Source organism: Antrostomus carolinensis, unplaced genomic scaffold (assembly GCF_000700745.2).
Source record: "Antrostomus carolinensis isolate BGI_N321 unplaced genomic scaffold, ASM70074v2 scaffold5419, whole genome shotgun sequence".
Taxonomy (NCBI): Eukaryota; Metazoa; Chordata; class Aves; order Caprimulgiformes; family Caprimulgidae; genus Antrostomus; species Antrostomus carolinensis.
The window spans coordinates 6,191-19,113 of record NW_010337722.1 but is presented as its reverse complement, the minus strand read 5'-3'; the positions used below and the strand labels follow the sequence as shown (position 1 = coordinate 19,113).

The window sequence follows — 12,923 nt, the reverse complement described above, 5'->3', positions numbered from 1 at the left end:
GAGCCACGGGCCCGCTGTGATGTGGAACCCCGTGACAGAGCTTAGGGAGTTACGGCAAGCTGGGTTAGGGCTCCCGGTGCTCACTCAGCTAGGTTTGTAAAAGGCTGTGGCCGTATCAGTGGTCCAGTGCTTGCCTTTTTGTGTGTGTGCGTGTGTGTGTGTAAGTCTGACTAGGCTTGTGGTAGAAGTAGGGTGCATCAGGGAGAGCCCAATACCGAAGGTCTCTTCTCCCTTTAGTATCGTTTTTCTTTACTGAAGAGCACTCGTGTGCAGAACCTCTCTTCTCCTCACAGTATGTATGAGTAGGTGTTTCAAAATCCATTACATCTGTAGAGATTTAATAGTCCACAGCCCACGGCTATAAATTTGCAGCATAGTATGGGTTGTCAAAGCCTGTGTTTATGCATAATGTTCTGGCTTGTGTATTCAAAAATAGGTCAGAGCCTACAGTTAACTTTCAGTGTTCAAAATACAGGAGTTTTGAAAGCCTAATTTACTTGGTTTCCAGAGAAGTTTCTTTAACTTGAACAGGACCCGTGGTCAGCTGTCCAACATCAGTGGTGTAGCCTAGTGTCCTGATTTTTGCTAGGATGGGGTTAATTTTCTTCTGGGTAGCTAGAAAGCGCTGTGTTTTGGTTTCAGTGAGGATTGTTATGAGAATAATGTTGATAGCTACAAGGACACTGTGCTTGGGCGGTTTCTAAGAACAGAGGACTGGAAGGGAGGCAGGGGGTAGAGAAGAAAAGTGTAGTAGTTGGTAAAACCCAGAACTGACAGTTGGATATGTCAATAAGATATTTCATATCATATTATGTCAAGTTCAGTATATTAACCAGGGCTGACCAGAAAGGAGGGATTCTTTAGGGAATTTCTCGGGCTCGCTTTTGCGGGATTGCAGTTTCGGTTTCAAGGTTCCTTCTCGCTCCTTCGGGATCGTTATCAGCGGGTGGTGAGCAATTGTACTCTGCATCACTCATGGATATATAGTTGTTATTATTACTCTTATTATTTTAATTTTATTTTTACTCCAATTATTAAATTGTTCTTATCTCAACCTATAAGTCTCCTTAGCTTTACCCCTCCAATTCTCTCCCCGATTCCGTGGGTGGGGTGGGAGGCTGCGAGTGGCTGTATCCTGTGTGGCTGCCAGCTGAGTTGAACTATCACACCTAGCCTGTTTCCAGAGGGTAGAGTCATGCCTTTGCCATCGAAACTGTTTCAGTAGTTTGGTAAAAATGGGAGGAAAAAGAATACTAAAAAGGGAAAACCTTTCCTTACCCAATAGTAACGCAAGACCTGTAATCCCCCAGGTCTTTCACAAACAGATTGGAATTTATTCACATTCATTGCGCAAGCATACCAGCAAGAAGCTCACGCAAGCAAGTATTTCAAATGTATTGTTTATATACTCCATGTTAGAACCTGGCTGGTGAGTCGAGAGAAAGAGAAAATCCTTGTTTCTTTCATATATTAGTGGTTTTTTCCACTTATATGGAAATTGTTTGGTTTTTTTTCCTAGTCCTGCCATTTCTGGATGTCCTACCATTTGAGACCCAGTTGCTGAACTTTGCATACTCAGTCAGTGTTATTCCAGTAAAAAGATACATCATTGTTTGTATATGTGAAGTTAGCTGTATTTGTGTCTAGAGGATGAAGACCTAGCTATATAAATCATCAGCTGAGGTGATTCTTATGAGTAGAAGTTCCCCAGGGTTTCAGTGAAGCATAAGGTGTTATGTTTTCATTTCCATTTCATTCTTTCTCTTGCTCCATTTTTATCTGTTACCTTCCCCTTTGCTTTCATGGTGAACAGTAGTTATCTCAGAATTCTATTATACCAGTTTAGATAACTGTCCAGTGTTTTGGGTGCACAACATAATTACTACACGTTTAAAAGGTTGGTTCAGATTTATAGCTTCCATATTTTTATTGAGGCCTGTTTCATTTGTTGAACTCTCCAGACAATTAGGTAGGGCTCTTGGGTTTACCATTTAATAACAGATATGGGAAGAACAGAGTTGGTCTCACCATGTGTAATACTAGGCTACAATGGTTGTCTTTACATTTTGTTTGGAGGAATGCAAGAGGTGATTCTTAACTTGGAAGTGATAACTGAGGATTCAAAAGGATACTTAGTTTAAGGGTGAAAAGGTGGCTGTCAGGATTCTCGCAGTACTTACCCTTTTTTGCATGGGCGGGACAATGAGCAGCATTTACAGTTCTCTGGTGCTCCTCTGTGCATTTGCAGTATGCTTAATTTAGGGTGTCTAGGGAAGGTTAATGATAGTACTGTGGCAACCATAGGAAGAAATTAATTGTGTTTCACATCCAGTGATGAAAGGGGTTCATCTGAGCATGAATTGGAGTATTTATGCTTTACGCAGATTACACAAAATATGTTTTGTTCTTCCTTTTGTTGATCCTCAGGCTATTTATACTTGCATAGACCTGGCGTGTGTTTCATGTTAATTGCCTGTGACTAGTTCACAGTATGGTGGTGTCTCTTTTTTTTTTTTTTTTTCTTCATGCAAACAATGTCTGGGTAGACAAAAGCCATGTTACTTGACATTTATAAAGCCTGAATATTGTTTCATGCAGGTATAATTATAATTATTTTTCCAATAGTATCTCCCAGTCGTTGAAAAGATCCTCACAGTATGTGTTTTGAATGTCTGACTAGTCTGATTATTACGTATGTGTGCTTCTGAAAATATTTTCACTGCTCAGGCTCATGTACAACAAAGCCTCAGTGGTTTTTTTTGTTTGGCTGGTTTTTTTAATTAAACATATTGGCTATATGAAGCATGGTAAAGATGGCAGTAGCAGGAAAACAGGTCCTACCGGAAGACTTAAGAAAACTATCTCTAACTCCATTACAAATATATAAATTTTAGTTTTGGTTATCGCCCAGGTTGGATGGGGTCCTGTTAATTACTGTAGTGACCTTTAACAAAAGGCAGCGACTTAGTGGGGGTGCTGTGGTCTGTCCCCCTGCTGCATGTCCCACCAGTTAGGTGTGTTCAGCCACCCTGCAGCTCCACAGCTGACTGAAGCGAATGGAAGATTGTTACTACTGAAAAGGGGATCCCACTCCTGTTTCCTCATTTTTGCTGTGGGCAGTGGTGCTTCTGTCAGTTCTGCTTGCTGGTTCAGATGGGACTACTTTGTTTTTACGGTTGATTTTCAGCCAGATTAGCAAAATGAGCTGACTAACTATAGTACCGGTGTAAGGATGATGTCGGGGCAATCTGGAGTGGGGGTCACCCAAAACCACATTTTTATATTCGAAGGAGATCAGTTTAAGCTGATGATGAAGCTTGGATTGTGTTATTGCATCATGAAGTTGCAGTAGCAGAGTTGTTTTAAACTGATATAAGTTTCATATAAAGGGCAGGTCAGACTGTACTGGTTCTGACGTTGATGGGGCCATTGGCCTGCAAAGGTTGGGTTTCAGCCAGTTTTGTTTCCAGACCCAGGTTTTTTTTTGTTTCCTGACAGGGTGAATGCTAGAGATAGAAGGAACAAAGGAGGGGGGCCAGGACCCTTCTCCTTGTGCTGGATTAAAGTATTATCTCAGGTGAAGACAGTTTCAGGTGTGTTTTGAAAACTGGGAGGGAGATCAGTTGTCTTTTACAAAGGTTCCAGTGATCTGATGGATGGCGAGACATCTTGCTGTTTGATCCATGTTACTTGTGATTGCCTCGTCCTGTAAGAGAGGAAAGGGTATGTTTTGGATATTGAGCAAATATTTAGTACTTGCCATCTCTATACCTTGGGCAGAGGATGCCCATAAATGCAAATACATCTTGCGTTGTGTCTCCTGTCAGGGTTGTGTTTGTCATGTTGACACAGATATTGCAGTGAATGAGAGTGTATTTTGGTGAGCTCTGGAAGGGCTTCTTGGAGCAGTTTAAAATTACACCGTTGGTGGTTTACTTTGGCTGTCAGAACATGAATCTATACCTTTCTGATGTAATCTGAGCCCATAATTGTTAAACTTCCAGTGAAGGTGGGGAATTTTTTACTAGGATATCTAAGCAGTGGGTGCTTGTTTCCTTGGTTGTGCTGTGGGAGGTGTTAACACAGCAGAGAAGCAGAAAGAAGAGCAGAGCGGTAACTTCAGCCCCCACAGAGCGGTTTGCTGGAGCTGGTCCTTTGGTATCACAGGTGACTGCGCAACATGAACTGCTTTTCGTAAAGACAGATCTTTAAGATTCCTGAATTTTATTATAGTGCGTGCCTCAGTTGCATTCTGCAGATCAGCAAGGTCAATCCTTCATTCCTGATTATGATTTTGGAATGAATTTATAGTTAATAGTAGCTCGTGCCTGCCTTCTGGAGAATGGTCTGAGGGACGCTATGGCAGGAAGTGAACGTGACTTCATGGTGAATCACATACTGCTGACAACTGAGCTTACAGTTGGGGCAAGTATATCAAGTCTACAGCAGCAAACATTTGTTGTTTTTCAAAACAAGCTAGGACTCAGGTTGCTAAAAACACATTTTCTTTTACAGCCAGTTCCAAAAATAAGCTGTTTACTGATGTTTCAGTATGGACACTTTCAAATTTTGGCCTTAATATTCAGCTCTGCAGGTTAGAGTTTCTCAGGGAGTGACTGGATGTTCAAGCTTGTATGCTTTCCATATGATAGACCACTCAAACACCAGATCACTAAAAAGATTAAAGTTAATATTAAGCATGCTGTTCTTAAACATGGATTTCACATTGAAACATATAATTTATTTTTTTTTTTTGCGTTAGCTTTCAGTTGTTTTATTTGTATCTCTCATCTCGTGGCAGGTTTCTTTGCTGTCCATCCAATACATTTTTCTTGTTTTGCTCACTTTCTATAGGAAAAAAAAATAGTTTAGAAGAAAACAAACTGTATTTTAGTTGTTAGTATTTTAACAGCTTTTCTTTAATTTGCATGTGAAATGACATCATATGGAACACTAAAAACCAATTTTTTTCATATTAAAAGCATTAGTGTTAAGAATTTTTATGCAGACTGTGAGAGAAATTTTTCTTAAACATAATTGTTTGAAAAGCAGGAAAATTGAAAACTTTCTTTCTTTGAAGGCAATGTCAAAACTTTGAACTTCACTAGAAAGTAAAGTTCACATTACGAAGTGAAATCCTAAGAGAATCTGCTCAAAAAAAGCAGAATACTTTTGGAGTATTTACATCCTTGGGAGGAGAGGATAATTAAATTTTGGAACTATCAAAGTAAAATGCCTTAAACTCTATGTAGAAATGGGAAAATTTTTAAATGTGTCCTAGATTGCAATGATGAGAAAATTAAAATTTAATAAATACAGAGGAAGACTCCACAGAAAGGAGTGAAGAGACACCTTTAAAATAAGATCTTTTATTGGGTAAAAATACAAATATGCAAATATTGTGCCTAAAATAAAATAGCTTTGACTCTCTTCAGTGAAAGGCAAAACAACAGGATCTGATATGGCTTCTAGTGACAAAACACAAACCAAGTTTGTTTTTTTTTTCTTATTTTTAATCTCCTTTGTTCAATGTACAGCAGTAAATGCCTGTACCTGTTACAGCTTTTAAAAGCCAGTAACTTAGGTTTCCGTGCTCTTAGAGTTCATAGTGATTACTAGTTCAGTATTCAATCAATTTTAAAGATCTAAAAAATTCTAGAGTTCTTTCTTTAATTCCTTTATATACTTTTCTTTTTCAGCTCAGAAGACAAAATAACTGTTAATTTCATAAATCGTGATGGTGACAAACTAACGGCCAAAGGAAAACCTGGGGATTCACTGCTGGATGTTGTTGTTGATAATAATCTAGACATAGATGGTTTTGGTAAGTAGATTCACTGAATACTGTATTCAGTCTCTAGAAAGGATGTTCTATTACCAGTTATTCATAAGTATTGATAGAATCATTGAGGTTGGAAAAGACTCTTAATATCATTGAGTCCAGTTGTAAATTAATATTTATTTATTAATTTATTTATAAAACCTAGCTGTACTTTATTTGGACTTCCTCCCCATTGTTTGTTTGTTTGTTTTTTTTCCCTGCAGGTGCATAGTGTATTTTGGGTCAAGTTCTAAAAAATATTTGGGGTAAGCCTTGCTTGAATGTTAAAGGAGGGGAATGTGGACAGAGTGCTGTCAAGGTGGAATCTGAAAGATGCCACCTGCAGACTCTGCTGAGCTGAAAGGTTCTGGAAGCAGCACAAAACTGATGCATTTCTAACCTGTCTGGTTACTTCAGTACTGCCATACTCTCAATTTATGATCAGGCTTTTTGTAGCACAGTTCACTGTGGTACTTGAGTGCTAAGTGAAAGAAACAACCAAATCCATGTCAGTTAGTAAGGAAGAACAAGAAGTTTAATTCTTATTAAAGGCCTGGGATAAAGGAGACCAATGCCCTAAGTGAAATTCTAACTCAGTACAAGTTCTGTTTTAAATCAAAACGGGAGCAAGTTATAACACCTCCCTATTCCTTCAGACTTTCATACTTTCCATAGTTAATTCCATTGAAGTTGTAGGATTCTGCCCAAAGCAGTGGTATTTAATAATGTCAGTTAATACCTCCAGTATTTACATGAACATGAACTTAAGAATCGATGGTACAAACTAAAGCAGGAAGTGGAAGTACAGTTTGTACGAGTGAATGCAGAGCATGGAGCAATTTGAGGAAACAAACAGGTAGGCTAGTGTAGCACAGATTGACATCTGAGGTGAGTCTTACTTAAGTGCGAATAAATTCCACTGCTAGTAATAGAATCTTTGATAAGGTTTTAAATCTTGGACTTACATCTGAGACAACTCTTACGTCTGGAGTTGCATACATCTGGGGAAGAGGAATTGTCTCTTAAAAATCTATAATGCTTTGCGATAACTAGCTTTATGTATCAGTTATTAATGTGTCATATAGGCTTACAGCTAGTCTGCTTGTACTCTACAGTAACATTCTCAGTTTGTGTGAATATCAGCCGTGTTAAGGCATTGTGGTAAAGTGCTGGGGAAAAAAAATGCTTTCAATAAACAGAAGCTGTACTAAAAATATGAGATACTGTAACAATCTTTAATTATAACATAAGCTAGTCCCATTTCAATAATCATTTGCTAATGAAGCACCATACTAGGGCAGAGATATAATGCAGTATAAATAATGTAAAAATGTGTGTTCTATGTTTAGAGAAAAAAGAGGGGGGAAAAATATGTAAAATTAAATCTTAACTATTTACTTCTATCACTAGAGGGCATCCCAAGTGCAGTAATAATAATAGAAATATATTTGTGCAAACACAAAATTGTTGAATGATTCAGCTGCACTCAATTTGTTTGCTACTGCTAGATTTACAGTTGCAGAAAATACACTGGTCAGTGGTTTTGGTCTTTGTTTCCGACCACCCCCTCACCTCCCTCAACATTAAAACGTTTTGCTTAAACTGCTGATACAACAAATTTTACATTATTTGGCACTTTATTTAAAATCTGCTTTTTCATACGTGTTTGTGTGTACTTGAAGATGTGATGTATTTTAAAAATCAAGTCTTCCAGTGCAGTGTCATGGTGATTTTGAATGTGTGCTGCTGATACCATTACTGCATGTAACAGCAGGGTGCTCTCTGTATGGTTCCTGTGGTCTGGTGATGAATCCCACTGTTCCTTGTCATAGCAGTGGTTACACACACAGCCTTGCTTCCCTTTGTTTCCATGGGAGTACAAAAGTGATGTGGTCACAATACTCTTGGTTCTGCTTTCCCTGGAAATGAGTGAATAAATGAAACTTGGCTAATATCTTACCTGCTTCTCCTTAAGAATTTAAATCAGAGGTGAAGGTTTGTGTGCCCCAACCCCAGTCTCCACAGAAGTATGAAGAGTTCAGCTTTCTCCCCTGCTTGAAGTTGCATGTGTATTTTTCAACAAAGTGGAGGACTCGGTGCCAACCCTGTACAGTGGCAGAGACAAATTTGTTAGTATTCAAACTTTTACTGTTCTGTGATGACCCAGTTGGTTTAGCAGGTAGATGTAGTTGATGCTTGTTCTGTTCAACTCTAGCAAATGACTAGATCCTTGGCTCAGGCTGGATTGTCTAGTAATGCATGTAGGCTTCTTTAACAGAGAGAAAACCATCTCTCTCTAGCCATCTCTTTGTTGCTACCAATTAGTGCTCTGTTGAGTGAGAAGAAATGCCAAGTATAAAATCCTTCCTTTCTGTACTTCTGAGGAATTTTTTGTTTAGCATGTGTCTTCTGTTGAACTTCTTAAGAAAACCTCAGAACCGTGGGAAAGAGGGATAGAAGGATCAACCATAGCAATAAATTAGGTAGTGCTGATTGGCAGCGTTGTCTGCATTCTTACAGTAGAAAACTTTTCTCTCTTTAAATGGTAGAAAGGGAATTAGTTACGTGTTTTAACTAACTACTGCATTCAAGTAAATCTTAATGCTGTAGGACCTGTGGAAATACTGATGATAGTTGATTGCAGAATAGATATATGAATGTGGGAATATATGAAACACTGATTTTACTGATCAACAGAGATACTTCTTGTATGAGATGAACATATATGAAGGATTTCTTCTGAAATTCTGCTGTAACTTGAAACTTGACTTTTCTGGTATCTTGATTTTATTATTTATTTTTTTTTACTTTAGGTGCATGTGAAGGAACACTAGCCTGTTCAACTTGTCATTTAATCTTTGAAGACCACATATTTGAGAAACTAGATGCAATTACTGATGAAGAGATGGACATGTTGGACCTGGCATATGGCCTCACAGAAACGTAAGGCAACGTAATGCTTCACTGCCTCAAAGAATGGAAAGAAAGGTTTGCAGATGGGGCAGTCCAGTATTCTTAGAATGACGTAATCAGCTTTTAATGAATAGCTGGATTCTGTTATACAAATGGGACTGCCAAGCTTAAATATTGTTTATCTGAATTAATCTTTAAAAGATGTCAGTACTGTTTTTGTGGTACTTGCCAGCACTTACTCTTCAGAGGTATCTGATGCAGAAGTGTTGGATACTGAAGCATGACCAAAACCTCAGTTCTTTCAACAAAACTTTCACCGCTGCTGTTGTGTGTGAATTTTCTTGTTTCCCTTCCCTTCTGTTTTCTGTCTCTATTAGTCTAGTGTGTAGCTAGTTACTGTATTTAATGAATGTGTTTACGTTAGTATTTTAGTTTCGATCAGATCTTCTTTTCACAGAATCACAGAAGGGTTGAGGTTGGAAGCGACCTCTTGAGGTCATCTGGTCCAACTCCCCTGCTCAAGCAGGGCTACCTAGAGCCAATGCCTAGAACCATGTCCAGATGGCTTTTGAATATCTCCAAGGATGGAGGCTCCACAACCTTTCTGGTATTTATTTACCATATGTATTATTAAGAGCCCCCTCCCGAGCCTTCTCTAGGATAAACAGTGTCCCACATAGCAGTGTCCCCACTTGTCATGCTTTGACTCATGTCAGAGTGCTCTAAGAGCACACAAGCCAGCGTCCCTTTAGGTGAAACTAATCCCAAAGTGTGCTCTAACTGCTAATGGGCATTTCAGTGTGTAGGATTAGACTAGTGGTAGCCTCTGTTATGCATCCCCCACCACCACATCCCTTGGAATTAGGGTGTCACATCCTCATCACAGACCTGTTCCTAGTGGGCTGCACTACTTGCTGGAGTACACGTGGGCTGTGTCATGGAACATACCCCCGTGAACAGTAGGCAGCTGTGCCTTACAAGGTTTCATCAGCCCTTTCTTTCATGCTGCTGTGGAACTGCCTGTCAAAGTATTTGAGAATCTTTCCAGTGACGTCAGAGAGCTTTATACCTGGCCTGTATAGCGTAGGGTTTTTTATGTCTCTGCAAAGGAGTACTCTGAATTGACTCATTTATCTCCTTATACCAGTAATGGGAATCCTGTACTAATTGTTTCTGTGTGAAGGTACATTTTTTCTCACTTCAGCCAAATCTTAACTTTTCTGGGAGGTTTTAAAGGCAAAGAAGTCAAGCTATGAGAAACTTGTTTCAGCTTTTGTTTTATCCTTTTTCCTGTCTCTCAAAAAAACATTCACAATCTTGAAAAAAATCATAAGCCTACTAAGTGTGAATTTACTTCACTCTTACCATCTACCATGATTCTCCTACGAGTTTTTAGGTTCTGGGCCAAACCAATTACCTAAACTTCTGTGCTGATAGAAATTTGTGTAAGGGAGATGCATTACTGTGCTCTGTCGTAAGTGTAAGGATAAATTTTTTTCTTGTCAGTGACTCTCTGGATTTGGGAAAGTTTCAGCTAGCAGCTGCCATGAAGGTTAATATTTTTTTTAAATGTTGGACTAATTAGAAAGGTTAAAACAAAATTGTTTTGAATAACTGCAGAATAGTAGAGATTATTAACAGTAATAAGATGAGGGAACGCAAATCCTGGCAAATTAAATGCTTCAGTTTCTTCTTTTTACTGAAGAAAAAAATAAGCTGAGAAATAGCTTGCTAAAAAGCAGAAAAATATTTTTGGTTTTTTAACTCATCAGAAGCAGGAAAATTGTCTGCATGAAGAGCCAATAGGTGATGCAGAATGTGCCCTTAAAATATAAAAAGATAACATAAAAGGAAAGTTTATTTTATATTGTTGTCTCTAGAGATGTTATGAGATGTCTGTGCACTGGAAAGTTTCTTTGCAGAAGGCTTTGTGGAGTATCTCTCTGATGTGTCCAGCAAACAAGTAAAATGAGTAGTAAGAAAGGGTGATGACTAGTAGAGCTCCTGGCTGAATGCTACCAAGAATTCAGGATGACATTTCTGAACTACTGTCTGTAACGCTTAATTCATTGGTTTAAAACTGCTTCCACATCAAAGGAATGGAAGGTAGCAACCCAACATTTAAAGTGAGGTCGTTGGACCTGGAGAACAGCGAGTTAATCATGTGTGCATGGGCTGTTGCTTTTTTGTAGTTTATCCTAAATAATGGTAAGGAAAGAATTCAACAGAGCTTTTGTAGAGGGAAGTAACAGATACAGGAGTTAATCAAATGAGTCGCTGAGCATGAAGAAAGATCTTACAGTTCGTGTAGTTTACTTAGGTCCAGAAATCCTTTACAAAGTTTTGAGTTGCAATGGGATCAAAGCAAAGGCCCTGGAAAGGATAAGTAATTGGTTAAAAAAAATCCCTGATATTTGTCTTTTAACAAGGTAGAAGTATTTGGCTGTTGGTTAAGAGCATGTGATCAACAGTGTGATCTGAAAGTGACTGGTGCTAGCTTTTATTTAGGGTGCATATTTGTGAAAGACTTGGGAAAAGAGAATGAATGAAGACAGATGCATATGGAGAGGTGAGTAAAACAGTGGTACTTTGCCATACTTCAAACAGGCTGTCAGCTAGCTAATGTCTCTCCAGGGATGTGAGCTTAATGTTTGGTGCAAAAGAAACCTCAAAAAGGTAAATGGAACACTGGCAATATTAGGTAGGAACAGGGAGAAAACCAGAAAATACCATTATATGACAAAATGGGGATTCACCATATCTCTATACTTCTGCAACTCTGACCTCCTGCTTTGTTGGATTTTTTTCTTTTTTCTTTTTTTTTAATGTAGTCAAATGAGGGGGAATAAAGGAAAAACCTTAGAACTGGCTAAAGGTGGAATGGCTTTCATGCAGTGGCTGATTAAATAACCTTTTTTTGGGATCCAAGCTTCTTCAGCTTTAAGGGGTGGGGGGATCTGGTTAAATATCTATCAAATTGTAAATGCTGTGGAAGGATTTGAATAGGAGAAGGTAGGTTGTTTCTCATGGTGTTATTTTAGTGCTGCCTAGTTTTGTTTTGTACTGCTGTGTAGCAGGCTTAAAACAACGGGCATTGTTATTTCCCATGAAGTGAATCCATTGTCACGCTGCAGAGTACATACATAATTACGTTGGTCTTTAGTGAATACAGACACTTCAGTCAAATTAAGCCTTACAGGCAATGCCACATATAAAGATCAGAAATCACATCTCTCCAATAGATTTTGTTTCTAAAGCTGTTCCTAGATGCATATTAATGAGCTGAAATTTCTGGTAAATGTGTGTATTTATACATACATTCCAGTAATTTGAAGTCAATGTGTACAGTCATTTACATAGAAGTATTACTTTTGGATGTAGTACTGAATTGGGAGCTCTAACAACAGCTGATCACTACGTGCTTGGAAGAGTTCTGTATAGACAGATATTCATGTAGTACCATCTTTTATAAGATCTCTGCCTACATTCCTGTCCTGATTAAATTATTCAGCTGGTGCCACAGAGCATTGCCTGTCCGTGCTGATGTTTAAGTGTTCTATACTTAAGTACCAGGGCATGGCCATTGAGTTAAAGACAACCCAGCAATACAAGTGGCTTGTGGTATCTGCAGAATTTTGTGGTGATATTAAATCTTTTGATTTTAATTGTTCACACACAAGATTTTTTCATGCTGAATGATAGATAGAAAAATGAAGGATTATATCTCCTCAGGTGCCATGAGTATTTTATCCTTCTTCTTCCTGTGTTTCTTATCTTTTACTCTTTCCTTTCTGCCTTAATGACCCAATCTTGAGTTGTTTGGTTTAAAAACATTGGGCTGTCTTCAGGCCCTGGTTGGGTTAGGCTGTCCTTTTTCTGAGGCTTTCATTCAGATTCATTGCCCTCATCTCTTCAGAGGTGCCAGATCTCCCTTGGGAGATGAAGTGTCATTCCCTGCACTTGACTGGAACCATTGAAACTGGAAGGGTCACCCTTCCTGTATGTTGCCTCAGCAAGTAGGAGGTACTTGTTGTACAACTCTCCAATGTACTGAACTGTTACTTAATGTAAAACATGATTCTTGCCATGTATATCTTTGCATTGATGCATACAATTCATTACTGGTCTCCATTAAGACAGTCCACAAGGGTAGCTGTTTCCAGATTATAATGGGTTTGGGATGGCTGAA

The 12,923-nt window shown here is 38.6% G+C and overlaps 1 protein-coding gene across 1 annotated transcript in view; it reads left to right on the top strand.

Annotated features, from left to right (window-relative positions):
* Positions 1 to 19: 19 nt before the first annotated feature.
* Positions 20 to 12,923, top strand: part of FDX1 (ferredoxin 1) — a 13,047-nt gene continuing 143 nt past the window's right edge. Inside the window, exons 1-4 of the mRNA XM_010175262.2 lie at positions 20 to 92; positions 847 to 880; positions 5,700 to 5,824; positions 8,635 to 8,764. Coding sequence (XP_010173564.2) covers positions 20 to 92; positions 847 to 880; positions 5,700 to 5,824; positions 8,635 to 8,764 — 362 coding nt within the window. The remainder of the gene's footprint in view (positions 93 to 846; positions 881 to 5,699; positions 5,825 to 8,634; positions 8,765 to 12,923) is intronic.